Source organism: Toxotes jaculatrix, chromosome 17 (assembly GCF_017976425.1).
Source record: "Toxotes jaculatrix isolate fToxJac2 chromosome 17, fToxJac2.pri, whole genome shotgun sequence".
Classification (NCBI taxonomy): domain Eukaryota; kingdom Metazoa; phylum Chordata; class Actinopteri; family Toxotidae; genus Toxotes; species Toxotes jaculatrix.
In genome coordinates this window covers 13,403,112-13,430,322 of record NC_054410.1, presented here as the reverse complement: position 1 = coordinate 13,430,322, position 27,211 = coordinate 13,403,112, and the positions used below count along the sequence as shown (strand labels likewise).

The following is a 27,211-nucleotide window of genomic DNA, read 5'->3' as shown; positions in this document are numbered from 1 at the left end:
CCCATCCCGGAGTGTGTGGGCTCAGTCGGTGCGGAGTCATGAAAGTGTTTGTAAACAACTCAGTCAGAAGGTAACTTAAGCTGCACTAACATCTTCAACTCTGCTCGCTACGCCATGCATGTCGGCGTATCGAACTGGTGTATGTATGTGTAGTGTTTTCTGTCAGAGTACATCTGTTGTGTGATGGTACGTAACTTGGGAAATGTTGGCTTTTAAGTTAGCTAGCTAGCTAACTAACTAGCGAGCATGCAGCGCTACAACCTTAGCCTGCCGTTATCCGGCTATGCTAATGTGTCCTTATCCTGCCGATAGCAGTGATTCATAGGCGGGCTAACAGCGCTAGCCTAACACTTGCTAGCCGGCTAGTTAGCTTAAAGACATGCCTTTGTCTAGCCAACAGTCAGAGCGCAGCTCTCGTCTCCTAACTCCGATGACAGCTCTCTTTAAGTAAACACAGCTAAGGGTAGCTGCTGACTAGCAAGACTATGGCATGCTAACTGCTATTTCGCAAGCGAGTTTGGCTAGTTAATACTGGTTCTAGAATGGGGGCAAATGTATGCTGGGAATAACACCAGGCAATTTATGTTGCACTGTTTTATAACACTACTCAGGAGTAATTTAAATATGTCCCCGTCTTAAACTAACGCATTAATGGTGCTTGTTGTTTTCGGCTGTGCTGTAAACATTTTGTGTTAAGTCCCATGTTGTGTCAAGTGTCAAATTACAAAGGGGGCACCGTGTATGTGTTTTCTGTAGGCGCAGCAAACTGGAGTCGGACCAATTCCCACACACATCCCTGAGTGTCAACACATCCTCCAAAGTGTCCCTGGTCTTGGGATATGAAGGATGTTTGAGCTCACGATTTCTTGATGTCTTTAAGTCGACAGGATGACACAGCTGTAACACCAGTGATTAATTCATAGCAGTTTGAATAGCAATAGCATTCCGGTTGCAGAGCCTCAAAGTCCCTTTCATAACCTGTGTACTGTACACCTGTTGAGTTAAGATGCCTTGGCCATTTTCGGAGTCCATCAAGAAGCGGGCCTGCAGATACCTCCTGCATCGGTATCTTGGCAACTTCCTGCAGGAGAAACTGAGCTTGGATCAGCTCAGCTTAGACCTCTATCAAGGTACTGGATCACTTGCCCAAGTGCCACTGGATAAGTGGGTAAGTGTAATGTCCCCTTTGTAGCAGACAATACTACAGATATATTTGTTTAGTGTAAACACAGAAACTGTATGAACTAAGAGAAATTTCATCATTATGTCTTCTTCCTCAGTCTCTCAATGAGCTCCTAGAGACTGCAGATGCCCCTTTTGAGGTAATTGCAGGGTTCATCCAGACAATTTCTCTAACTGTCCCATGGGCAGCCCTGCTGCAGGAAAACTGTGCCCTAGAAGTCAAGGGTTTGGAGATGGTGCTCAGACCAAGACCGAGAGTGGGTAAGGCCATTACAACTGTGATAAAAAGGGTTGAGAAAACATTGATCTTTTATCACAGATAAACAGATTAGTAATTTCTTTTACTGAAAATTAAATGAACCTGTCACCAATGGCTGTTTTTCCAGCATCTGGCACTGAGCCCATGTACTGGTCCAGTTTCATGACGAGCAGCATGCAGCTTGCCAAAGAATGTCTGAGTCAGAAACTCACAGACGATATGGGAGAGAGTTTCCAGCCTTTTGAGGGATTAGAGAAGTTTGCAGAAACAATAGAGACAGGTAATATGACTGTAATGTTGGGTAACATTTTAAGAGGTTTACTTTGCTGGCACTGGATGAACTCAGTTCTTTTAATGTTCTCTCTTGCAGTTCTGAGAAGGGTCAAAGTGACATTTCTGGACACCATTCTCAGAGTCGAACACATTCCGGAAAATTCTAAAACTGGAATCGCTCTTGAGATTCGAATCAACAAGTAAGTTTGGACAGTCAGTGGGATCGCAGTTCACTTTCCATTGTATTATGAACAGTTTTCAGCTCCAAGTAATTGGTTCCAGGTTAAAGTCACTATCGCATATTAATTTCCTCTCTGAAGTCTAAAACTAAGATGAATCAGACAGGAAAAGATATAGATGAGGGGACGCATAAAAGACGGAATATGAGTGTTAAAAAGGGATGCAGCTAAATATATGGAAGATGTCCCTAATATGTAGCGATATGTGTAATATAAGTGATGATGCATCAGTCACTCAATCAATCACTCTCATACTGTAGGTCCTTTTCAGGCTAATTGTGTTTTGTGGTTTCTTACAGGATTGTTTACTGCGATGAAACAGGTGAGGAGAGTTCGAGTGTAAATGTGCACCAGCCAACCACATTTGCACATAAAAACCTGCAGATGGAAGGCATCACCGTATTTTGGGATGAGTTTTCAGATGTGTCTCGAGCTGGATGTAAATCCTCACCCACTCCAACGGTTGGTGTAGCAATGTAGTCTTTGACTTTTGGCATAAAAGAGTTGTATATATAAGCCTTTTAAAAAATGTATCTCTTCAATTGCAGGAAACTGAGCCAAAGCTCTCTCCTAGCTGGAATCCCAAAATAATATGCGAGCCTCATCCCCAGTTCACAGAGCCTGTATCCTCTACAACACCCTTTGAACCTGTGCAGGTTGGGAGCCTCGGTGGTAGGATTGAGTTGTCCCTCACTCTGAAAAACAACCTAGCTATGCCTGGAGCAAAGGTAATTTAACAATTTCTTGATTACAAACTATTATAAAAAAGTGTCCCTGGCTATATGTTCAGTATAATGCACTTGGTGTAATGTCTATAATCAGGCTATTTGACATGCTTTGCTTTTCAGCTGGATGTAGTTGGACATATTGATACAGTGATTTTTCTGCTGTCCCCACGGCAAGTTCATCTTCTTCTGGACTTGTTTGGAGCTTTCTCTGGTGGAGGTGAGCACCCATCTGTTGATAGATGAGTTGGATCAACCAGGGTAAAAATGACACCAAATGAGTTATTTAGAAATAAATCAGTTAGACTATTGCTTGCTCTTTGTGTGAAGGTGCACAGGAATGGGCCAAGGATAGAAAGAGTCGACCCATGCAGCAGGAAGACGAGTATCGGCTCCATATGGAACTGAACCGCTGTCTGAAGAAGGATACTGCTGTGCCAGGAACAGACCCGGACCTCTTTGACAGCCAGACCACCAGAACTGTGTCAAGTCGAGGTTGGACTCCAACACCATCCTCTAACCCTGTAATTTCTTAAATCATGCGTCATAGTTGTCTCTAGCTAACGAACGTTGTCCTTTCATTCTTTGGTTGCTGATGTAGATGATGTGTTCTTCTCCATGGCGGACATGGACATGTCTCACAGTTTGTCATCCCTCCCTCCACTGGGTGAACCACCCACTGTTGACCTGGATTTGTCACTTAATAGCAACTACTCTGCCTCCCCAGGAGAATCTCCCTCTGGAAATGCAACAGTAAGTCTCAAAGTTATAGAGACACATAATGAAATATAATGTATGTGAGCACATGGACTGTCAGTGGTCTGGTTTCTTAATTACAAAACAAGGAGATATGTAAATAGTTATTTTCATCTTATGTGTTGTAGCTTGTGTGGTGAAAAACAAAACTGCTGTTCTCACATAATCTTGCATCATATCTGTGTGTGTAGGCTCTGTGGGATGATTACATGGATGTACCACGACAAAGAGAGAAACAGGCCAGTGAAACACCCGTCCAGTCACGGGATTCACAACTCCCTCAAAAATTACTGAGACAAACTTGTAAGTATCACGATATAACAATGTATTTTTACACTCTTTATATTAATTACTATTAAAGGAATAGTCTGTCTTCAGTTGTGTGGCTTAGAGAAGGAAAGGAATTTGCATATTTTCATTCCAGCCACAGACTACATCCGCTTTTCTCCCTGACTAGTTCCTCCTTTGTGGTTGGAAGTGTGCTCATCAGTGATTACGTCATTCTTTCAAGGAAAATCTGCAAGTCTTTGTCTTCTGTGATACATGGTTATTGTTGAACTAGAGCTTTTACCAGAGTGAAAATTAAGCACCTATGTGTATGTCTTGTCCATTGTTGTATTTCAGCCCATCCATCCAAAACCCACGGTGATGAGTCAAGGCCAGAGCTGGTGTTAAAGCTGACACTGAGCAGCCTGGCTGTCTCTGTCCTCCACATCGACCCGCTGCCACCACCTGATGCTGCTCCCAGTCCCCTTGGCCCCATGGCTGCACACTTCTTCAGCATAGTGGGCCCAGGCCAGCTCCCACCAGCTGCTTTCCTTCAGTCTCGGACAGTGTTTAATCAGGCCTGTCCCCATGACCACCTCAGGTGCACTTTTTGTTTTTAAACTAATTCCTGTTGTGCATGGTTGTATTTTTTGCCTTGCTTACTCAAGGACAAGTTTATGATTTGAATGTGTAAATACCTGCCTGACCTGGGCTTGTATTTGCAGGTTTGTGGGCCAGGGTCTGAAGATAAACTACGAACACTGTCAGGGATCTAGTTTGCGGACTTTCAGCACTGACGTCTCCCTTAACCAGATGGAATTCTTGGAGTGTCTGTTCCCCTCTGAGGCTGTCGTCAGTGGCTCCCAAAGAGGCATTCAGTACACTGAGGTTAGAGTTTCAAGCCTCAGCTAAACATATTTTGCACTGCACTGAGCTTGAGTTGGTTAAACACTTGCATAAACACTCATTTGCAGCTGGCATGGCATTAGGAGTGTTTCTCACTAGTTTCTCTGTCACACCTCAGCTCCTGACATTTGACACCACAGCCAGTGCTGATGCGCCGCTTACCACCTGCCTTCACCTGCTTTACAAACAGGCTGAGCGCAGGGGACCTCAGGTAACAGCATTTGTTAGTCCAATATGAAACCACAACACTAACACTTAACACACAAATGCTTTTTCTGCATCGTTGTCTGGCATCCACTCAGTCAACCCTCTTGCCTCTCTGAGCAGGGTGGCCAGGTTCGCCTTAGCACCATTCCCAGGAAAGCTGAGATCCAGGTGGAGCTGGGTCCTGTGCGCTCTGAGCTGGACATCAGTATCGTAGACCGCCTCAACTCATTGCTCCAGCCTCAGAAGCTGGCCACCACAGAGATGATGGCCTCCCACATGTATACATCCTATAATAAACATGTCAGCTTGGTAAGGTCGTCAACAGGAACTATTAATTGGAGATTAGAGGAGTTTTTAGCAATATGAACATTTCAGATATAAAAATATGACATTGTATAATGTTGTGATCATGTAAATGATCACTATCTTAAACTCAGATTAAAAAAGCAAAACAGCTGCATATTCATAGGCTCAGTAACCTTGTATATAATCTAGGTCTTTGTGTCTCTACACTAACTTCACAGCACAAGGCCTTTACAGAGGTTTTCCTTGATGACAGCCACACTCCAACCAACTGTCATGTATCACTGACTGTCAATGCCCCAGTGCTGGGCCTTGCAGTCCGTTTCCCCATCCCTGACTTGCGCTCAGATCAGGAGAGGGGCCCATGGTTCAAGAAGTCCCTGCAGAAGGAAGTACTCTTCCTGGAGCTTGAAGACCTTGAAGTGAAAACAGAGTTTATGGGTGGTGGCTCCCCTGATCAAACAAAGATGGAACTCACATTCAGGGACCTTACTGGTATGTGGTCAAAGAGGGGAAAACGTTTCCAAAATGCTCTGAAAAGGTTTTTTGTTTTGTTTTTTAATAAAGGAACTGCTCTTTATCTGCTCTGTGTTTTTTCTTTACTCCACCAGGGAAGTTCCAGGAGGGCCCAGATCAACCAGCTGCCCGGTTCCTCAGAGTGTCTCACACCATGGATGGAGACATGACAACATCTGAAAGTGTGAAGTTTGACTGGCCGAGGTAAGTTTATCTAACCTCAAACTCGCCTGTCCGTTCAGGGCAATCTTTCACTGATGTTAAACTTGTCTGAGCAGGGTCGTGTTGAAGATGAACCCCACTGCAGTCCATTCGATCCTTGAGCGTGTGACGGCTGAAGATGACGAGGGGGCTGAGGATCATTCTCTTGAGGAGGAAGAGGAGGAAGGGGCTGCTCATTCACTGAAGGATGTGTGTGACTTTGGGAAACCAGAGCCATCACCCTTTTCTTCACGTAGGGTTATGTATGAAAATGAAGAGGTGAGTCCTGGTTAAAGGGTCACATTCGTCACAAATGTTAAAACAAAACAGCCAACTACTGTATATATTAGTAGATTTCTTTGTGTTGAGGTGCACCACGTATTGGCTTAGAAATTATAATGCCTGGCTATTTCAAGTCTGCTGTCTTTATACAAATTGTCAAACTCAAAATCCACCTAGTTTGGACTATGACTAACTCGCACAGAGATGCTTTATTTTAAGAAAAGACTCATTCAAAGTCAAGCGGAAAACATATTTCCTTATATTTTAAAACATTTCTCTCAAAATTTGCTTAATAGAAGAATTGGTGTTGCAATGTTGGTGACAACATTGATCCAAAGCAGGTGTGCTTTGTTCAGCTGCGTGAATTTGCATTCAAGAGCGAGGTTATCCTCTGGTTGATTTATAAAAATGGATGGCAGTTGTGTCATTATGCAAAAAGCCATCATAAGCACTGCTTTGCATACCTAAAATGTTGACAGAGCAGGTGGTGATGAGATCATGTTTATAATTTTAATGTACCTATTCTTTTTTTTTTTTAATTACAGATGGTCATTCCTGGCGACGTTGCTGAGATGACAGAGTTCCAGGAGAAAACCATGAATAACTCTCGCTTCATCCTTGAGTTGTGTTTCCCCAATGTACAATTAGTGCTCCCCAGCAAGGCATTTTATGAAAAACTACACAACAGGTGTGGAATTTATATTAAAGGACAGGATGACAATAAAATACAGCAAAACAAATTAGTAGTAGCTGAAAATGAACAGATAACAGATTGGTTAGCTTATTTTGCAGGATTTAACCTCTTCTGTGGTTGAACCCATGGATGTGACTTCTAACAAGATATTTAATCTGTGCCTTTTCCACATCTAAAATGAATGTTCACAATATTTTAGGATAAACAATGACCTGCTGCTGTGGGAGCCCACTGCACCATCTCCAGTGGAGACAGTTGAGAGCATGCCATATGGAGTTGGCCTCTCTGTCGCCAGTCAGTTGATCAACACCTACTCCAAGGACAGCTTCAGCCAGTTCCGCTCTACTGGACCTGAGGGTGAGGCAGCAGAAACATTTCACATGATTTTGCAGACTCTCTGTATTGCACTAAAAAGGTCAAACTTAAACACCTGGCAGCTTTTATCATTTCATAGACACACTTTGTGTTGTGTTTTTAGAGGAGACCAGTGGCTCAGAGGAGGAGAACATGCACTATTACTCCCCTGCCTCTGACCTCGGCCTCAGGTCTCGCAAAAAGAAGAAGCCCAAAGCTCAGAACAAGACCTCCCAGAGTCTGTTCTCTGTCATCCTCAGTGTCAATCACGGCCTGGTGGCTCTTCAAACTAGCGCTAAGGTAGTCTCACATTCTGTTTGAACATTAATGTCCTCACAGATTTATTTAGGTATTCCAAACAGCTTTTTAAATGGACGGTGGGGTTGCGTTTCCATATTGTTTTTTTTTTTGTTTGTTTGTTTTTTCACAGAAGGAGGATAAAACTGCACTGAAAAACAAACATGGCGAGTTCTGGTTGGAGATGAAAAATGCTGTGCTGTTCAGTGTAACTCAGTATGAAGGTTATAAAGACCAACACTACATCTGCTTCCACACCAGTAGCATTTGCATGTATCACCAAGGTAAACCAGCTGCACTTGTTCACTATAATATTACTATTAATATAAATGTACAGAATAGATGTCAGTCATATTTCATCTATGTCCCTCTCTTTCAATCTGCTCAGGACTTATGGATGGAGGCACCTCTGCCTCAGACATCAAGTTGCCATGCAGGACACATCCCCATTGGCTAGAGCCAACTATCTACCAATCAGAGACATCTCCTGAGAGATCCTCAACACCCTCAGAGGGTATTGGTCTGGAGGCCCGCAGCATGGTGTCCGTCGCTGTCAAAATCTCATCACAGAATGCAGAACGCAATGTCAAGGTAGAGCACTCACATCACTTAGAGGGTGGCTTCAGATCACCATGGTATTTATTTTACACGTGTTACTAAGACACCGTTCTCACTCAGATTCTGTGTTGCAGTGGTTCTCAGCCTTTTTGCCTTAAAATGAACTGACCATGGTGGGAACATAATGGGCTGCTAAGTCAACATTTTACGCTGGGAATCACCAGACACGATTCAATATTGATTATTGAATTATGCCCAGAACCACGCCTGTGCAGTAACATTAGTTTCAACACAGATTTTATGCAACGCCACATCCAGTCAAGCTGTAATTCTGTTTGGGCAGATCTGGTGTTGAAAGCATATCAGTCAGCTTGCTTTTGGTTTGCTGCTGACTGTGGTGATGCGTGTGTTAATGCAGGAGTTTCTGGTTGCTGTTGGAGTGAGAGGAGCCACACTTCAGCACAGAGTTGTGCCTCCCAACCTGGGTTGGTATGACCAGGTAAGGCAAAATTGGTCCACAACCTCACTAATTCATACCAAACCTCTTTTATTCTTTGACCTTCACATGAAATGTTCAGAGAGCATATCAAGAAAATGTCATTCATTAAAATCAAGCATTTGTAATCTTATCGCTGATTTATATGTCATAGATGATTGACTTTCTGAATGTTTCTGATGAGCCTGTGCTGGGTTACGCGCCTCCTACATCTGTCACCACCCTACATCTACACCTGTGGAGCTGCTCTCTAGACTACAGGTAAAGAACACCTCAAAACTGCAACTCATTTAAAAGTTATGTGTGTGTGTGTTATCCTTGCATTTACTCTTATGTGCTGTGTGTTCTTCTCCTGACAGACCCCTTTACCTGCCACTCAGATCACTTCTCATCGTAGAGACTTTCAGCATCTCCAGCAGTGTCTCTTTAGATCACTCTTCTTCAACACTCAGGTATTAAACAGTCTGCTGGTTTTGTCACTGATACAAAATTTAGAGATGTAACTGCAGCTGAGTTATACACATATTTGTCTTTGCTAAGTAGAACACGTTGTTTGCAGGATTATTTTGGACGAAGCTGCTCTGTTCCTCTCAGACAAGAGTAATGCAGTGTCTGTCAATCTAGCACGTGGTAGGTTGACTTCAGTGATCATTTTTAATTCATTGCTTGAAGTGTTTAAAATGCAGCTTTGGCCAATGTTTGCTTTTGGTTTTTGTCACAGACTATGTCCAAGTGGTAGACATGGGGACACTGGAGCTGAGGATTACAGCTGTCAAACCTGGATTGGATGGAAAATTGGTAAGAGTTGTGGGTCTCTAAATGGCATGAACTAGATGGTGATGATTCAGAATTTTTCCACATATTTCAAAATACTTTTTCATCGTCCCACGTGTGATAGTCGGAGCCAAGATTTGAGCTACGCTGTTCCAGTGACGTCATTCACATCAGAACGTGTTCCGACTCCTGTGCCGCCCTCATGAACCTTATCCAGTATGTAGCCAGCTATGGAGACTTAATCCCCCCTTCAGAACCAGAGGCCAAGCACAGCAGCACCACACAAAGAAGCAAGGTCAGCAGGGACACCATTCATGAGCCAGTATTACATAGCTGAAATACAGTTTCAAAACCCTGCCAGTCAAACACGCTTAGTGCGAGTGTATTTCTGGACAGGCGGAGTTTCCGAGCCGGCTCACATCTCAGGCTCCCTTGCTCGCCGAGACTGAGCAGCAGATGTTGCAGGACCTGATGAGCGAAGCCATGGAGGAGACTGATGGGCAGCATACGCCAGGGCCGCAGCAGAATGGTGAGGACTTTCTTCAGTAAGGACTAAAGTTGTAAGTCCTTGAGCGATGTAACTGCGCTTCATGAGATTTTATAACGTTTCACTCATGTGCAGGTGCACACGAGGAGCGAGATCATGACCATGAGCCACCCCGCTCAGACCTGTTCCTGTTCCCAGATGAGAGCGGAAATTTTAACCAAGATTCTAGCCCCACCTACCCCATGCTTCACTCGCCTCTCATCACTCCTGTTCCTAGCTTGGCCCAAGAGACAGACGACTTTTGTATCCTGGAAACGCCTGGTTCCAGAGGAGAGGTTGGGATATGCTCATTCACACTATTATGGCTTTGTAACACAGTGATTGACTGTTTTTTTTTCTTTATAAATCTTGTGTTGCCTCATTATAAGAAATGTATGTTTCAGGATCGTGATCAGGAGCCAGTGGTAAAGCTGCTTACTTCAGACCCGGTGGAAATCAAAGATGATCACTTCGGTCAGCCTCTGGATGGGAGCGATTCCAGTCGTGGAGCCATGAACTTTCCCATCCCAGAGGTGCGCTACCTCATCAAAGAGATCTCTGTCATCTGGCACCTTTATGGTGGGAAAGACTTTGGGAGCGTGAATTTCACAGCCTCTCCTGCCAGAAGCCGGGGGTGAGCCACGTGCTGTTGAAGTGTGCATACAATGTTTGAATGTGCTCAAAGGGAAACAGACAGTTTAATTTCTATCCTTCTCTCTTCCTTGCAGGTCGACACCTCATAGCTCCCCCTCTCAAACTCCGGTCAGACAGGCCAAGTCTTCAGGACGAGCAGGAGGTGGAAAAGGAAGGAACCCTGACGTCCTGATGGAGATCCAGCTCAGCAAGGTAAATTATTCTTCGGTTTATTATGATACACTCAATCAGACTATATAAAGGCATTGGGTTATTTCTTCACTGCTTACAACCTTTTTCTTTTACCTCAGGTGAGATTTCAACATGAGGTGTACCCACAGGCCCAGGTGGCTTCTGGGCCAGCAGTGGACCAGCCAGTCTCCCGGCAGATGTTTGTTGTGCAGGACTTGGAGATACGAGACAGACTGGCTACTTCACAGATGAACAAGTTCCTCTACTTATACTCTAGCAAAGAAATGCCCCGCAAAGCCCACTCTAACATGGTGAGCAAGGCAACACACTCACATTAACCCAGCCAGGTGTCTGCTTGGTCTAAATTCTTGTGTTCTTTTGCTCTTAGTTGACAGTTAAGGCACTTCACATGTGTCCCGAGTCAGGCCAGGCTCCTCAGGAGTGCTGTCTGCGTGTTTCCCTGATGCCTCTTCGTCTCAATATTGATCAGGTACAAGACTCAGATACAGACAATTTTTCTAGTCTATCAAAGATATGACAAACTCAGCATCCTCAGGAACATTTTTCAAGTCTGTTTTAAGTCCTGTTTTTTGTTTGTTTGAAGGATGCCCTGTTCTTCCTGAAGGACTTCTTTACAAGTCTTGCTACTGAAGTTGAGTTTTTCTCACCGCCTGCTCAAGAAGGTAAAACCGATCATTCACACAAACATCTTTTGTTGCAAACCTTACTTTCAATTAAAAGTTCCTAATGATGTTTTGTTTTGCATCAGTCTGTGTTTCCACAAAGAAAGCAGCTGCCCCTGAGATCTCCTGCAGCTTCTCCAAGCACGCTGGCAGCAGCCAGGACCCAGCGCCAATCATCTCAGTGCCTGTGCAGAGACGTTTGAGCCACAATGGTTTCTCCACATCCAGCAGGGAAGAAGTGGCTGACAGCGAAGCCTCTGCTCCTTCTTTCACAGACCAGCCGATCTTCTTTAGGTTAGTGTTTAAAAAATACTACATAATGAAACCTCTTGGAATAAATAATCACATTGTTTTTCTGTATTTGGTAATATTTTATTTTTCTGTCAGGGAGTTTCGATTTACCTCTGAGGTTCCCATTCGCCTGGATTACCATGGGAAACACGTTTCAATGGAACAGGTACGTGGTTTTAGAGCACTTTGCATTAATGCCATATTATGTTATTAGTGCTTTATGCATAACTTGATAACTTCTTTCTTTCAGGGAACATTTGCGGGGATCATTATTGGGCTGACACAGCTGAATTGTTCAGAGCTGAAACTGAGGCGGTTGTGCTACAGACAAGGGTATGTTTATCAGTGTTTGCAAATTTCTTTCACACACTACAACACATGATATATTGACTATATGATTCACAATTCGCAAAGGACAAATGGTTTTCCCAGTATACTAATACTTATATGTCTTTTAGATTATTAGGTGTGGATAAGCTGTTTTCCTATGCCATCAACGAGTGGTTAAATGACATAAAGAAGAACCAGCTTCCAGGTCTGCTGGGCGGTGTAGGACCTATTCACTCACTGGTACAGCTGGGTGAGTACATCACATGTTCTTAACCCAGTCACAAGCTTTTTTTTTTTTTTTTTTTTAGATGCATTTATATTTCAGAAATGCACATTGATTGGTTTTATATGTGATAACAGCAAAAACGAAATGCAATAATGTGAGATTGAGCTTCTACTGCTAAACTTTGTCCCACACTTAACTTTCTTCCCATTTTTATCACTATACTCAATACAATCAATGTCTTTGAATCTGAGAGAACACGTAAATCATGGTTTCATTAATATCAATATAACTTACAGTACATGAGCTAACAGATCCATATATATGGATGTATATATAAGTACTGTATTTCCTTGTTCTTAAAATGAATGTTTTATTCAGTTCAGGGATTCAGGGACTTGGTCTGGCTCCCGATTGAACAGTACAGGAAAGATGGTCGGATAGTCCGTGGGTTTCAGCGCGGCACTGCCTCCTTTGGAACCTCTACTGCTATGGCTGCTCTGGAGCTCACCAACAGGATGGTGCGAACTATTCAGGTAAACTGGCCTGTCCACTGTCACTGAAAAGTCTGTAGTCTTTAGTGCTGCCTCCATGAAACATCAAACAAATAAATGGTTTTGTCTGGTGTTGTAGGCAGCAGCTGAGACAGCCTACGACATGGTGTCTCCAGTTCCTGATGAGAGAGACACAAAGAGAATAAAACGGTATTCTCATTATGGACTGGCTCATCAGCCTGTGGACTTGAGAGAAGGTGTAGCCAAAGCCTATACTGTAGTAAAAGAGGTAAACAAACCTAAAGCTGAAATGAGTATTTCCACTGCAGTGACCTTAATGGGAAGAAGATCTGTTGTTAATGCATATGATCGAATGGTGTTTCCATCCACAGGGGATCACAGACACTGCACTGACCATCTATGACACAGCCACCCGGGAACACGAGCAGCGTGGAATGACGGGGGCAGTGGGTGGAGTTCTCCGACAGCTTCCACCAGCAGTAGTCAAGCCGCTCATTATGGCCACTGAGGCAACCTCCAATGTTTTGGGTGGGATGAGGAACCAGATTCACCCTGATGCTCGCCAGGAGGAATCGCAGAAATGGAGACAGGGTGAGGAGTAATTCCTGTTGCCATTGTTTTATTTCAAACCATGACTGTGCAGAAACAACAGCTGATAAATGTGTCGGAAACGTTCTTCAGAGCATTTTTGAAGAGGAACATCTCAGATGTGCATTTCAGCCCTGGTGTAAATAAAATACTGTTCATCTCGTGGCAATTTGAGCTACTGTGATTCAGCTTGTGTCAGCTTACCAGTTCCCTCACAGTGCCTTCATGGTTATCACCATAGTCCAACTGTGTGTTTAGTCAAAGGGATGTAGGAAGAGTGATTAATTAATGAGCCACATTTTGTCTTTATGTGGATTTTGTTCTGTTTTAGAATAGACAATGGCATTTTAAACATAATGAAGAAAGTGGCTGTTGTCTCATGAGTTGCAAACATTTGCTTCATTCTCAAACAGCTGTTTACAAGTTGTGTGTGGTTACATTCACTTATTCTACTTGGTGTTGGCAAACACTAATAATATAGGTGTAATGACCCTTAATTTATAGAACACGTACTGTATGTGGGTCTTGTTATTTACTGTAAATAATCCTAATGTGTAACATTTCATGCACATATAAGAGAACAAATATAGAAACTGAATTTTTCAGATGTGTAAAGTTATGTAATCTGCACTTTTAAGTTTCACAATTTTATTTTGAGCTGTGATCAACATTGTGTCATTTTCACAAAAGCTGCTATCCAGAAAAGCTGCTTTTTACATTTAAAACTATTTCAGATTTTTTTTTTCTGTCAGTCTGCCGCTCACATTTTCAACTTGTAGATGCAGACATGTAGAAGGAACTACACGCTACATGCATACTACTCAAGATCTTCAAGAAAAGTCTTAATATCCTGTTTGATTGTTTCTTCTTTTTTTTAAAGTGTATGTTTGAATATTGGTATTTGGTGTGATATGTTGTGTTGCAGATATTTGATTTGCTCACTTGTTTATCTGGAAAGAGTATTTCATGTACATACGTGTACAGTTGATTCTTGAATTTGTATTAAAAGCATGAAAGGGAATTAAAAAACAGTTCAAGTTACCACAGTGGAGTGTGGTTGGTGTAGCCTGCTTTTCACGATCTGAATGTATTTCACTGACGAGACATTCTTGTAAGTCTGTACAGTTACATTCACATCTGAAAAGGGAGGTTTTGGAGAAACCAAAATCAAGCCGTTATAGTGTTTGAATGGGTTTTCTGTTTTGTTGAAGATAGTTTTGTCCTTAAAAAAAAAAAAAAAAAAAAAATCGAGCTTTATTTTGAAATCGGAAGTTGTTTATGTTGGCATGGCAACAGGACGACGAAGCAGTTTTATTACTAAAAGCTCGACATTGTTCACTTTCTGCAAATATCACCCGTCTTAAAACTTTTGGGCGATGGTGGACGTAGCTGCTGATCTGAGCAGTCTGTCTTTTGAGGCAGGACTGACCGAAGATGAGAGGAAGTTTCTTTATCTTCGTGCACGCGCTGCTGGACTCACATTTTGCGGGTGCGCGCACGCTCTTTACCTGTGCAAACTCGTCCACTCACTGAGGTAATTTATCTGCAAATCTATTTAAAGTGATTGTGATACACAGGACGACTTTTACAGTAAAGTTTAAGCACATTTTATGGTGTCGTTTTAAATCTTTCTAACTGATAGACGGTTGCATTTAGATGCATCATCAGAGATCACACTGCAAACAGAGACTCAGTGGAGGACTCAGGAGAAGACAGTGACCTTTGTGTGGGGATACTTGGGGCGGGTCACATGGGAAAACAGCTGCTTCGCTCCCTCCTGGAAATGACTGGCATCAAACCATCACACATTAAGGTCTCCACTAGAACACCAGAATCTGCAGGTACACTGAAATAGATATTTATCCAAAGCACCTCTATGGCCAAATCAAAGCTCATTCAGTTTTTCTGATGCAGCAAAAACAGCGTGTAATGGTGTTGGCTTATGTTGACTAATCAATAAAAAAGCAATAATAATAAATACATTGTTTTCTGTTTATGAAAATGCCTTTATTGTCAGATGTTAATGTGTCACAAAATCCTACTAATCCTAATTCCAATGTCACAAAAAAAGTAGGCAGCTGTGACAGCTAATGCAAAAGGTTCTGGAGGGTACTTGCTTTGGATGTATGCCTACAAATGAGCCACTGTTAGTTATGACCACAAGATGTTCATGAGTTCATTATTAAATATGAGTTGATTTAACAAAGTTGCACTTTGAGCCAACACTGAAAAAGCAATATTTATATAATCGAGATCCAGTTCTTGTGTTTATTTTGTTGCTTTTGTGCCTCAGTGGAATTTGTCCAGAAGGGAGTGGAGTGTTTCTTCGACAATCGCAGACTGGCAGCATGGGCAGACGTTCTGTTCCTCTGTTGTCTGCCCTCTCACCTCCCCAAAGTCTGCGATGATCTCAGCTGTCACCTGTCAAAACACTGCCTTGTGTACAGCTTCATCTCTGCTGTGCCCGTCACCAGGTACTGCCACACACCTACGTACTGATATAGATATAGATTTTTTTTTTTTTTTAACATTTCCAGTAAGTTAATCTCTCTGTTTTGACTTTGTGTTTCAGATTAGCTAAACTTCTTGGACACGATTTTGTTCTGAAGCCACAATATGACTTTGTGAGTTGTGACACTGCAGATGTGTGGCTGTCCTGCACTGATCTGTCCATGGCTCTGAAAGATCCTTTGCTGATAGAGGCATTGTGTCCTCTTACAATGAATGGTATGTCATGTGGAACTGTTGTAGACTTTGAACTTGCCATGTTGTATAAGATTCTCCATAAACTGACTGGTGACTCCCATATATAGGTGGCATCTCTCTGAGTCTGAAATGGGTGTGTGCAGTGTTGTACAGCCTGCTGAATATCTGCACCTCTGCCAGTGTACGATCCAGTGATGCCCTCTCTCTGATCAACAGCCTCTTCGAGGAAAAATGGACACACACAGTGCAATTAAATGCACAGAGTTTCATCAGTTCATCTTATGCATCTTCCCTTCTAGGAGATGAGTGAGTACAAGACTGTATAGTTAAATCATATAATGCTGCTTGTGTTTACCTTAACTACGATACTGTTATTGCATATTAAGTGATAAGTTAATAATGTTCAGGGAATTAAATGTGAATTTCTCATATTGCCCAACCTCTGAACCTCACTGTGTTACATCAAAGAAAAAATATATATCAGGAAAGATTAAGGATTAAGGAAAAGAAACAAAGCACAAATTACTGTTATGCTTTTTCCCTCAAAGGCCTTTTCCCTGGATTTCTCTCACTGATGCCCAGACCAAGGAGACACCACTGCTGAGGTTTCTATCAGGTGATAAATCTGTGCAGCTGTGCATCTCTGCAGCATACAAATCACTGCTGGAGACACCAGTAACAATAGAGAGTTACACTCTAAAGTAAATCTTATAATTTTTGACGATGTCCAGCACAGTAGTACATTTAAAGACTGCATCTCTTATGTTACACATACAGTTTTGAAAATTGTAATATTTGCAAGAATAAATTTGAATAATTGAACTTGGTGTTTTTGTTTTTCATAAATAAGCGGTATGGTAAATAAACGAACAAAAAACTATATTGTAATATATACTAAACTAAAAATTATACTTTTTTTTTTACAGTGCAGAAAAATCAGCAATAGTTGGTATATTCTTTAATATATTCCAAATACACAATAAAAGAAAAAAATCATGAAAACGTGTCATCTTGACATAAAAGAAGGACAGAGAAGAAAACGAACTGATTCTTTTATGATAGCTGCAGGAAGCCCTCACTGAAGAGGAGTCACCTCGTGTACTGGATCTCTGTGTTGCTTCAGATTCGCCGATTTTCGTCAACACTCGAGAAAATACGGAAGTCTCGAAAAATTCGGCTGTTTTTTCCTGTCAAGCGGCGGCACCGTGGAGGAGTCACATGATTGCAGTGATATGGAGGCGTCTTTTCTGACGGCCTGAGTCGGAATGAAGTAAAAGTGTATCGAGTGTATCAGATTAACAGCGTTACATTGCGGTAAGATAAGTTTGTGCCTCGGTGTTCCCGCTGCTCCGGCTGCACTTTAAATGCTGGGTAGCTGATGTGAGCTAGCCAGCTAGCCAGCTGCAAGCTAATGTCAGTTTAACAAGATGGAGCTAGTTAATGAGGCCGGAACCGACCACACATTCACTCACACTTTCTCTCCAAGGCTTTGGCTATAACTCACAAATCTGTGCAGTAGTTATCATGGTTCAATGGTGTCAAATCGCAGTTTGCTTAGTTTATCCAGCCTGCGTTAGCAGGCTACTTTTAGTGTTGTCATTTCTCTCTCTCCCAGTGGTTGGAAGGGGCGGGGTTTCATCTTTTTTTCTTTTTTTTTTCAGCCACGCAGGCTGAGGTGTTTGCCTTGTCTTTACAGCCATGGAGAGAGTAGAGGCTACATCAGAGCTCCAGTCACGGTTGTCGTCCCTCTCCTTCTCGTCTTTCCCCGGAATAACATCCAAACAGTGCGACAGCAGACCGCTGGACAGGTAACCTGTTGCTGCACAAAGTATTTCTTGTGATGCTACTGAGGGGACTGATACCTTCTGCTAGTTATGCTTATTGCATCCTAATCTCATCACCCTATTATTATCTGTATATCTTTTCTGCTGCTATTCTATCTTCACTTCAGGCTCCAGAATACCGATCTTTCACAGAGCTTTACCCAGTTAAAAAACCAGGCTAACATGGATGAAACCAAGGAGGATTCAGGGCAGCGTTCAGAGGTAGTAAATGTTTTAAGTATGTTGGATAAGCTGTCACTGAATCGAAATTAACAAGGAAGTACAATCTAATATCATTTTCTGTATTAATGTGTCTTGTGTGTGTGTGCATTTTGAGGGTAATGAAGAGGCCCCTGCTGAGCCAGCCCCAGGGGAGGGAGGCGAGGAGAACAACAGTGCTGGGAACTGTCAGCCCTCCGCTGAGATGAAAGGTGAGTACCTGCTGTGTGTGCCATCAGGGCTGCTGCTATGTTTTATCTATGATTTTGATTGAGAGGTTTCATAAATCTGTCACAAATGTGTTCATAGTGTAATACAAGCTCCAAAAAAGGTAAATCTATGGTTTTATAAGACTTATCTAAGTTACATAAATAATGTTCAGAGTTGCTGTTATGCTGTAAATCTTTGTGAACACACTCCCATTTGATCCTCCTGATGGCAGCCCAGATGCCACCCCTGAATCCCCCAACAACATGGACATCTGCTGCTATGAAGGAGCTGAAGGCAAAGCTTCGAACAGAGAAGGACAGCGTGGTGACAGTGTACCGAGGTGACATCATGACAGTTCATGTGCCGACTGTCCCTGAGGCCAAAAAAGTGTGTTGGGAATTCGCTACGGACGGCTATGACATTGGCTTTGGTATCTATTTTGACTGGACCCCTGTCACGAACCGATCTATCACAGTGCACATCAGTGAGTCAAGTGACGACGAAGATGAGGAGGAGGAGCTGGAAGGTCAGTTGGATGAAGTCTATAAAAATACATCAGTTATTGTGTATCTATAAAACACACCCTAATTGGGTTTTTATGTTTTCCTGCAGCTGGGATCTTAGTCAGTGTGTTGACTTTGTGGTTTATATGATATCTATTTCAGGGCCTGTCAGTAATGGAGACGTTGAGAAGGGCTCCAAAACTCAAACCAACTCAAGCCTGGCTGAGATCTTACCTGTATACCGTCAGGACAGTCACCTGTCCGTACACGGGGGAAGCCACGATTTTCCAGGTGAAGGCACTTACCTGCTGAAGTTTGACAACTCCTACTCATTATGGCGAAATAAAACTCTATACTACAGGGTTTATTATAGTGCCTGAGATGCCAATCTTTTGTTTAAGAATGTTAATCTGAATAATGATTAATTATTTTGATTCCATACTTGGGAAAAAAATCAAATTATAATATAAAAAATTAAATAGAGGCATATCTATTTTTTATCTCTACAAGCTTGTGTTGCCACATGTTGAATTTACCTATATTATCAGATAGTTTTGAATGCAACATTTCCCCCAGTGTCTTGCAAGATAGATATCTGAAGAAGCCTTGCATAGGTGCCATGTTCCTATGTATGCACTGTGCTATTTGGTTAAGTGCCCATCATAAAACATATATTATCTTCAGCCGTAACATTTCTATGGTAGCAGTGATCAGGGAACACCTGCACAGAATATATTTCACCAGGCCAGGTGCTTAATCAGCTGTGCTCTAAAGAAATGGAGGTTTTTATCATAGCGTGTGTGTGTGTGTGTATGTGTGTGCACTTCCTGCGATTATGATTGTTCTTTTGCTTTGTTGTTGTTACTCGTATGTACCCTTCCGCTTGCAGTGTAAGTTATTTTTAATCTGTGTTCAATCTGATTATGTGATAATGGAGAATACAATTATGAAGTACAAACTCTGTGCACAGACACGTCTTCTGTCATAGTGGTGTGTTGGTAAACGATATAAGTTGAATGTACTGAAACAAGTTGTAGCAGTTTTTCAGAGTGTGCTTTTTATGACACAAATAAAAGCCATCCCTTATCACATAAAGCTCTTATTATGTAATATAGATTCAATATTTACATTTGCCTCACCCCCCTTCAATTTGCTTTTTCGGAGGTAGGGAGCAGCTGTAATATTTAATCTAAATGTATTTTGTGCACAGGTCTATGTAAGTGAAAGTCATTGTGTTTGTTTTTGAATATCCTCAGTGTGTCAGACATACTTTGGATTTGATTGTGTTGAACAACTTTGTTTCATCCTGTTTTTAAAATCAACGCTTCTACCATGTTCACTCGTGCGCATGTTTTCCAAAGATGTCACAGATTTGGCTGCTAATGCCGCACACGATGTAAAGCAACGGGTTTAAAGCCTCCCCATGTTTGCTGTACTTTACCTTTACTGTAAGTTATGATATTTGTTCCTGAAATTTATATTCCACAATAAAGAGAAGATTGTCTATTTTTTTGTGTGTGATTAATTTGAGGAATACGATTGATCCTTAAAAAGAAAAGACAACACAACCGTGCACCGAAGCTAGATGTTTGCAACATGATTAACTTGAAAAAATGTCATTAGAACCGCTGGTGTGTGTTGTCTCTCATTTCATAACGGGTCTCATTGCAGATTCAGGATTAGAAAGTGCTTCAGGATGGTCCCTTGTGTTTCTATTAAATTGTGGCATTGGGGGATTGATGTAATTGTTACAGAGGTGCTGATGAAACCAGGTTATATTTTCAGCTTTCCCCAAAGACCAAAATCCAGAGTTACATCTAGTGTCACTCACATTTTTCTGGATTACTGAAAAATCAGTAGGAGAAACATATTCTTCAATTGGTCTAATGTAATGATTCTCCAAACATGTTTTTGTTGTAACTCAGGTTCTACATTCATTCAGTTAGACTTTAATGGTGATCTGATGACTTTGAAAGGTGTGGACAGGAAATTTACTGTAGCTTACTCATGACACTTAAAGATATTCAACATTATTTTTTATGTCAGCGATTCTGATTAAAGGTTTAAAGTGTTTAAAATAAATAAAAAAGGGGAGGTGGGACTTTAGTTGAGTGGGACTAGTTGTTTGATTCAGTGGTGTCTTATGATTGATGAATGACGTCTGTGGCCACAACCCCTTTTGTGAATTCTACCAACATGTGAATAAAACAACAAGGTGAGTTTAGGTAGACATTTTTGCCATGTGGATGATTTGGTAATAGTTAAAGCTTTGTATAATTTGTATAGTGTGTTGGTTTCTGGTTAGATGGGGAAGTACAAATGTTGATCTGCATTGTAAGATGAATTATCTGTGCAGATAAAACATGTAATTTGGTTTGATGGACAGTGTGTTGTTTGTAAATCACCTTAGTGTTGGTGAGTTTGTAGATGGAGGTTGAGAATGTTTTAGTGATAAAAACAATGGTTGTGACTTGTTGATCTACACAGGTGTTAATAAAACACATTTAAACAGTTCTAGCTTTGGTGTAGTTGAGAAATGAATCAGAACAGAGATATGTTGCAGTCTTTTTTTACCTGTTTTTCTGAACTTATATTTTTATATGTACTGTATTTTTATTGCTGGAGCACAACAGAGCTCTGGTGCATATTCTACATTTCCACTGTGTTTGCTCTTTACATGTCCAAATCCTTTGCTTTCTCTACTTTCTCAACAAGAACTATTTCAAATCATATACAATCATGTACATCACCACTTACCCACAGATGTAATGCAAAAATACATAACACATTATAGATTATATGTCATAAATCCATGCTTTGATTCTATAACAGTAATACCTACATATATGTCATATACTAAATTCAAAGTAATGTTTTCTTTCCTACATTACAACAGCATTTCCATGAATGGTACACCTAGTACACTAGGGTGGGGTTCAAAAAACGTCATAGTATAGTAAGGCTTCAAAATTGGCCAAAAAACTTACTTTAGAACGGCCTCAAAAACACAATATTTAAGAAATGCTGTTGAAATATAGGTTTTGCTTTGCCTTTACATCACATCAGAAAGCAAAAGGCACTGGTTATAGAACACCTAGTACACTAGGGTGGGGTTCAATTCCCTACAGTGCCCTGGTAATAGATTGATGATGTAAGATCCACACAAAATCCTAAATCTGCACAGCTTGTCATGACAACTCCATTTAAACACATCTATGTAGAATGTATGTATTTCCATTATATAGCTGACATGGCACACTGACATTAACAGACATTTATGGCTCCAAGTAAAAGGAGCTCAACTGCACCAATGCCTCAACTATCTTCTCTTCTTTCCAACAGCCCTAATCTCATCTGCGCTCCAGATATACAGAGACATACACATGTAAAAAAGACATCTTCTCCCCCAGTAGATGCTGTATGTGTGTAGCATAATATGAGAATGTCACTGTGTTCTCTTTTGTATGATGATCAGTTTCTCCCTCTTCATCTGGTCTGCTTTCCAGTGAACTACATGAAAAATAAACATAACTACGCGAAAAATAGACATATTGCCTCAAAATATGCCAAAAAACGTCATAGTATAATAAGACTTGAAAGTCGGCCAAAAAAAGTCAAAATTCAGAATGGCCTGAAAAAAAAGGTCATAGTATAGTAAGGCTTAAAAATCGGCAAAAAACCTCATACTTTAGAGGGGCCAAAGAATTTCATGGTATAGTAAGGCGTCAAAATATGCCAAAAAAAGTCAACATTTTTTTGGACCTCAAAATGTCATAAAAAAGTCATAGTATAGTAAGGGGTCAAAATGTGGCAAAAAAAAAGTCACAGTTTAGAATGGCCTCAAAATGTCAAAAAACATCATACGGCGGTAAGGCGTCAAAATATGCCAAAAAAAGTCATACTTTAGTAAGGCTTCAAAATGTCACAAAAAACGTCATTGTATAGTAAGGTGTCAAAATGGGCCAAAAAAAGTCAACATTTTTTTGGACCTCAAAATGTCATAAAAAAGTCATAGTATAGTAAGGCGTCGAAATGGGCCAAAAAAAGTCAACATTATTTTGGACCTCAAAATGTCATAAAAAACGTCATAGTATAGTAAGGCGTCAGAATTTTTTGGGACCTCAAAATGTCATAAAAAAACGTCATAGTATAGTATGTCATCAAAATCGGCAAAAAAAAGTCAAAAAATTTTTTACCTCAAAATGTCATAAAAAACATCATAGTATAGTAAGAGGTCAAAATCGGCCAAAAAGAGTCACAATTTTTTTTTACCTCAAAATGTCATAAAAAACGTCATAGCATAGTAAGGCGTCAAAATCGGCCAAAAAAAGTCACAATTTTTTTGGAAATCAAAATGTCATAAAAAACGTCATAGTATAGTATGTCGTCAAAATGGGCCAAAAAAAGTCACAATTTTTTTGGACCTCAAAATGTCATAAAAAACATCATAGTATAGTATGGCGTTTTTTTCGGCCAAAAAAAGTCAAAAAATTTTTGGACCTCAAAATGTCATAAAAAAAAGTCATAGTATAGTATGGCGTTTTTTTCGGCCAAAAAGAGTCAAAAAAATTTTCGGCCTCAAAATGTCATAAAAAACGTCATAGTATAGTAAGGCGTCAGAATTTTTTGGGACCTCAAAATGTCATAAAAAAATGTCATAGTATAGTATGTCATCAAAATCGGCAAAAAAAAGTCAAAAATTTTTTTACCTCAAAATGTCATAAAAAACATCATAGTATAGTAAGAGGTCAAAATCGGCCAAAAAGAGTCACAATTTTTTTTTACCTCAAAATGTCATAAAAAACGTCATAGCATAGTAAGGCGTCAAAATCGGCCAAAAAAAGTCACAATTTTTTTGGAAATCAAAATGTCATAAAAAACGTCATAGTATAGTAGGGCGTTTTTTTCGGCCAAAAAAAGTCAAAAATTTTTTGGACCTCAAAATGTCATAAAAAAAAGTCATAGTATAGTATGGCGTTTTTTTCGGCCAAAAAGAGTCAAAAAAATTTTCGGCCTCAAAATGTCATAAAAAACGTCATAGTATAGTATGGCGTTTTTTTCGAGCAAAAAAAGTCAAAAAAATTTTCGACCTCAAAATGTCATAAAAAACGTCATAGTATAGTATGGCGTTTTTTTCGGCCAAAAAAAGTCAAAAAATTTTTTGACCTCAAAATGTCATAAAAAACGTCATAGTATAGTATGGCGTTTTTTTCGGCCAAAATAAGTCACATTTTTTTTCGACCTCAAAATGTCATAAAAAACGTAATAGTATAGTATGGCGTTTTTTTCGGCCAAAATAAGTCACATTTTTTTTCGACCTCAAAATGTCATAAAAAACGTAATAGTATAGTATGGCGTTTTTTTCGGCCAAAATAAGTCACATTTTTTTTCGACCTCAAAATGTCATAAAAAACGTCATAGTATAGTATGGCGTTTTTTTCGGCCAAAATAAGTCACATTTTTTTCGACCTCAAAATGTCATAAAAAACGTCATAGTATAGTATGGCGTTTGTTTCGGCCAAAAAAAGTCAAAAAATTTTTCGACCTCAAAATGTCATAAAAAACGTCATAGTATAGTATGGCGTTTTTTTCGGGCAAAATAAGTCACGTTTTTTTTCGACCTCAAAATGTCATAAAAAACGTCATAGTATAGTATGGCGTTTTTTTCGAGCAAAAAAAGTCAAAAAATTTTTCGACCTCAAAATGTCATAAAAAACGTCATAGTATAGTATGGCGTTTTTTTCGGCCAAAAATAGTCAAAAAATTTTTCGACCTCAAAATGTCATAAAAAACGTCATAGTATAGTATGGCGTTTTTTTCGGCCAAAAAAAGTCAAAAAAATTTTCGACCTCAAAATGTCATAAAAAACGTCATAGTATAGTATGGCGTTTTTTTCGGCCAAAAAAAGTCAAAAAATTTTTTGACCTGAAAATGTCATAAAAAACGTCATAGTATAGTATGGCGTTTTTTTTTCGGCCAAAAAAAGTCAAAAACATTTTTGACCTCAAAATGTCATAAAAACGTCATAGTATAGTATGGCGTTTTTTTCGGGCAAAATAAGTCACATTTTTTTTCGACCTCAAAATGTCATAAAAAACGTCATAGTATAGTATGGCGTTTTTTTCGGCCAAAAAAAGTCAAAAAAATTTTCGACCTCAAAATGTCATAAAAAACGTCATAGTATAGTATGGCGTTTTTTTCGACCAAAAAAAGTCAAAAAATTTTTCGACCTGAAAATGTCATAAAAAACGTCATAGTATAGTATGCCCTTTTTTTCGGCCAAAAAAAGTCAAAAAATTTTTCGACCTCAAAATGTCATAAAAAACGTCATAGTATAGTATGGCGTTTTTTTCGGCCAAAAAAAGTCAAATTTTTTTTCGACCTCAAAATGTCATAAAAAACGTCATAGTATAGTATGGCGTTTTTTTCGGCCAAAAAAAGTCAAAAAAATTTTCGATCTCAAAATGTCATAAAAAACGTCATAGTATAGTATGGCGTTTTTTTCGAGCAAAAAAAGTCAAAACATTTTTCCACCTCAAAATGTCATAAAAAACGTCATAGTATAGTATGGCGTTTTTTTCGGCCAAAAAAAGTCAAAACATTTTTCGACCTCAAAATGTCATAAAAAACGTCATAGTATAGTATGGCGTTTTTTTCGGCCAAAAAAAGTCAAAACATTTTTCGTCCTCAAAATGTCATAAAAAACGTCATAGTGTAGTATGGCGTTTTTTTCGAGCAAAAAAAGTCAAAACATTTTTCGACCTCAAAATGTCATAAAAAACGTCATAGTATAGTATGCCATTTTTTTCGAGCAAAAAAAGTCAAAAACATTTTCGACCTCAAAATGTCATAAAAAACGTCATAGTATAGTATGGCGTTTTTTTCGGCTAAAAAAAGTCAAAAAAATTTTCCACCTCAAAATGTCATAAAAAACGTCATAGTATAGTAAGCCGTTTTTTTCGAGCAAAAAAAGTCAAAAATTTTTTCCACCTCAAAATGTCATAAAAAACGTCATAGTATAGTATGGCGTTTTTTTCGGGCAAAATAAGTCACGTTTTTTTTCGACCTCAAAATGTCATAAAAAACGTCATAGTATAGTATGGCGTTTTTTTCGGCCAAAAAAAGTCAAAAAATTTTTCCACCTCAAAATGTCATAAAAAACGTCATAGTATAGTATGCCGTTTTTTTCGAGCAAAAAAAGTCAAATTTTTTTTCCACCTCAAAATGTCATAAAAAACGTCATAGTATAGTATGGCGTTTTTTTCGGGCAAAATAAGTAACATTTTTTTTCCACCTCAAAATGTCATAAAAAACGTCATAGTATAGTATGGCGTTTTTTTCGAGCAAAAAAAGTCAAAAAAATTTTCGACCTCAAAATGTCATAAAAAACGTCATAGTATAGTATGGCGTTTTTTTCGGCCAAAAAAAGTCAAATTTTTTTTCCACCTCAAAATGTCATAAAAAACGTCATAGTATAGTATGGCGTTTTTTTCGGGCAAAAAAAGTCAAACAAATTTTCGACCTCAAAATGTCATAAAAAAACGTCATAGTATAGTAGGGCGTTTTTTTCGAGCAAAAAAAGTCAAAAAATTTTTCGACCTCAAAATGTCATTAAAAAACGTCATAGTATAGTATGCCGTTTTTTTCGGCCAAAAAAAGTCAAAAAATTTTTCCACCTCAAAATGTCATAAAAAACGTCATAGTATAGTATGCCGTTTTTTTCGAGCAAAAAAAGTCAAAAAATTTTTCGACCTCAAAATGTCATAAAAAACGTCATAGTATAGTATGGCGTTTTTTTCGAGCAAAAAAAGTCAAAAAATTTTTCGACCTCAAAATGTCATAAAAAACGTCATAGTATAGTATGGCGTTTTTTTCGGCCAAAAAAAGTCACATTTTTTTTTGACCTCAAAATGTCATAAAAAACGTCATAGTATAGTATGGCGTTTTTTTCGGCCAAAAAAAGTCAAAAAAATTTTCGACCTCAAAATGTCATAAAAAACGTCATAGTATAGTATGGCGTTTTTTTCGGCCAAAAAAAGTCAAAACATTTTTCGACCTCAAAATGTCATAAAAAACGTCATAGTATAGTATGGCGTTTTTTTCGGCCAAAAAAAGTCAAAAAATTTTTCGACCTCAAAATGTCATAAAAAACGTCATAGTATGGTATGGCGTTTTTTTCGGCCGAAAAAAGTCACATTTTTTTTCGACCTCAAAATGTCATAAAAAACGTCATAGTATAGTATGGCGTTTTTTTCGGCCAAAAAAAGTCACATTTTTTTTCGACCTCAAAATGTCATAAAAAACGTCATAGTATAGTATGGCGTTTTTTTCGGCCAAAAAAAGTGAAAAAATTTTTTGACCTCAAAATGTCATAAAAAACGTCATAGTATAGTATGGCGTTTTTTTCGGCCAAAAAAAGTCACATTTTTTTTCGACCTCAAAATGTCATAAAAAACGTCATAGTATAGTATGGCGTTTTT

At 39.6% G+C, this 27,211-nt stretch overlaps 3 protein-coding genes across 5 annotated transcripts; all 3 read left to right on the top strand.

The window, feature by feature from the left end:
- Window positions 1-6: 6 nt before the first annotated feature.
- On the top strand, window positions 7-14,311 carry LOC121196789 (autophagy-related protein 2 homolog B-like). 2 transcript variants are annotated; one of them, XM_041059917.1, is made up of 43 exons: window positions 7-70; window positions 757-1,168; window positions 1,281-1,443; window positions 1,569-1,721; window positions 1,812-1,914; window positions 2,253-2,415; window positions 2,502-2,681; window positions 2,802-2,898; window positions 3,009-3,173; window positions 3,280-3,431; window positions 3,626-3,737; window positions 4,059-4,302; window positions 4,427-4,589; window positions 4,726-4,818; window positions 4,935-5,123; window positions 5,339-5,612; window positions 5,729-5,837; window positions 5,912-6,113; window positions 6,662-6,804; window positions 7,010-7,167; window positions 7,289-7,464; window positions 7,595-7,745; window positions 7,850-8,052; window positions 8,438-8,518; window positions 8,670-8,776; window positions 8,875-8,967; window positions 9,075-9,145; window positions 9,237-9,313; window positions 9,414-9,584; window positions 9,686-9,818; window positions 9,912-10,111; window positions 10,220-10,449; window positions 10,544-10,661; window positions 10,760-10,951; window positions 11,029-11,130; window positions 11,245-11,323; window positions 11,410-11,617; window positions 11,711-11,780; window positions 11,865-11,947; window positions 12,073-12,194; window positions 12,549-12,703; window positions 12,801-12,950; window positions 13,054-14,311. In XM_041059917.1, the coding sequence occupies exons 2-43, from the start codon at window positions 1,007-1,009 to the stop codon at window positions 13,282-13,284; spliced, it is 6,228 nt and encodes a 2,075-aa protein (XP_040915851.1). In that variant the 5' UTR covers window positions 7-70; window positions 757-1,006; the 3' UTR covers window positions 13,285-14,311. The 2 variants fall into 2 exon arrangements, with proteins under 2 accessions (XP_040915851.1, XP_040915852.1); XM_041059918.1 differs by having other exon boundaries at window positions 59-186.
- A 123-nt stretch (window positions 14,312-14,434) lies between these two features.
- Window positions 14,435-16,739, top strand: noxred1 (NADP-dependent oxidoreductase domain containing 1). The gene is made up of 6 exons (XM_041059922.1): window positions 14,435-14,804; window positions 14,927-15,111; window positions 15,564-15,744; window positions 15,843-15,997; window positions 16,084-16,282; window positions 16,525-16,739. Exons 1-6 carry the CDS (start codon window positions 14,647-14,649, stop codon window positions 16,679-16,681), a joined length of 1,035 nt encoding a protein of 344 aa, XP_040915856.1. The 5' UTR covers window positions 14,435-14,646; the 3' UTR covers window positions 16,682-16,739.
- A 409-nt stretch (window positions 16,740-17,148) lies between these two features.
- Window positions 17,149-20,240, top strand: tmed8 (transmembrane p24 trafficking protein 8). 2 transcript variants are annotated; one of them, XM_041061551.1, is made up of 6 exons: window positions 17,149-17,290; window positions 17,673-17,784; window positions 17,928-18,021; window positions 18,137-18,230; window positions 18,461-18,754; window positions 18,894-20,240. In XM_041061551.1, the coding sequence occupies exons 2-6, from the start codon at window positions 17,675-17,677 to the stop codon at window positions 19,109-19,111; spliced, it is 810 nt and encodes a 269-aa protein (XP_040917485.1). In that variant the 5' UTR covers window positions 17,149-17,290; window positions 17,673-17,674; the 3' UTR covers window positions 19,112-20,240. The 2 variants fall into 2 exon arrangements, with proteins under 2 accessions (XP_040917485.1, XP_040917484.1); XM_041061550.1 differs by having other exon boundaries at window positions 17,638-17,784.
- Window positions 20,241-27,211: the final 6,971 nt, after the last annotated feature.

Bases quoted from the DNA above. Each gene is read 5' to 3' on its own strand.
- noxred1 (XM_041059922.1), top strand. From the start codon at position 14,647: ATGGTGGACGTAGCTGCTGATCTGAGCAGTCTGTCTTTTGAGGCAGGA. The intron at 15,112-15,563 runs GTACACTGAAAT...TTTGTGCCTCAG, and splicing joins TAGAACACCAGAATCTGCAG to TGGAATTTGTCCAGAAGGGA. The intron at 16,283-16,524 runs GTGAGTACAAGA...TTTCCCTCAAAG, and splicing joins TCTTCCCTTCTAGGAGATGA to GCCTTTTCCCTGGATTTCTC.
- tmed8 (XM_041061551.1), top strand. From the start codon at position 17,675: ATGGAGAGAGTAGAGGCTACATCAGAGCTCCAGTCACGGTTGTCGTCC. The intron at 18,231-18,460 runs GTGAGTACCTGC...TCCTGATGGCAG, and splicing joins GCCCTCCGCTGAGATGAAAG to CCCAGATGCCACCCCTGAAT. The intron at 18,755-18,893 runs GTCAGTTGGATG...TATCTATTTCAG, and splicing joins TGAGGAGGAGGAGCTGGAAG to GGCCTGTCAGTAATGGAGAC.
- LOC121196789 (XM_041059917.1), top strand. From the start codon at position 1,007: ATGCCTTGGCCATTTTCGGAGTCCATCAAGAAGCGGGCCTGCAGATAC. The intron at 7,746-7,849 runs GTAAACCAGCTG...CAATCTGCTCAG, and splicing joins CATTTGCATGTATCACCAAG to GACTTATGGATGGAGGCACC. The intron at 11,324-11,409 runs GTAAAACCGATC...GTTTTGCATCAG, and splicing joins CTCACCGCCTGCTCAAGAAG to TCTGTGTTTCCACAAAGAAA.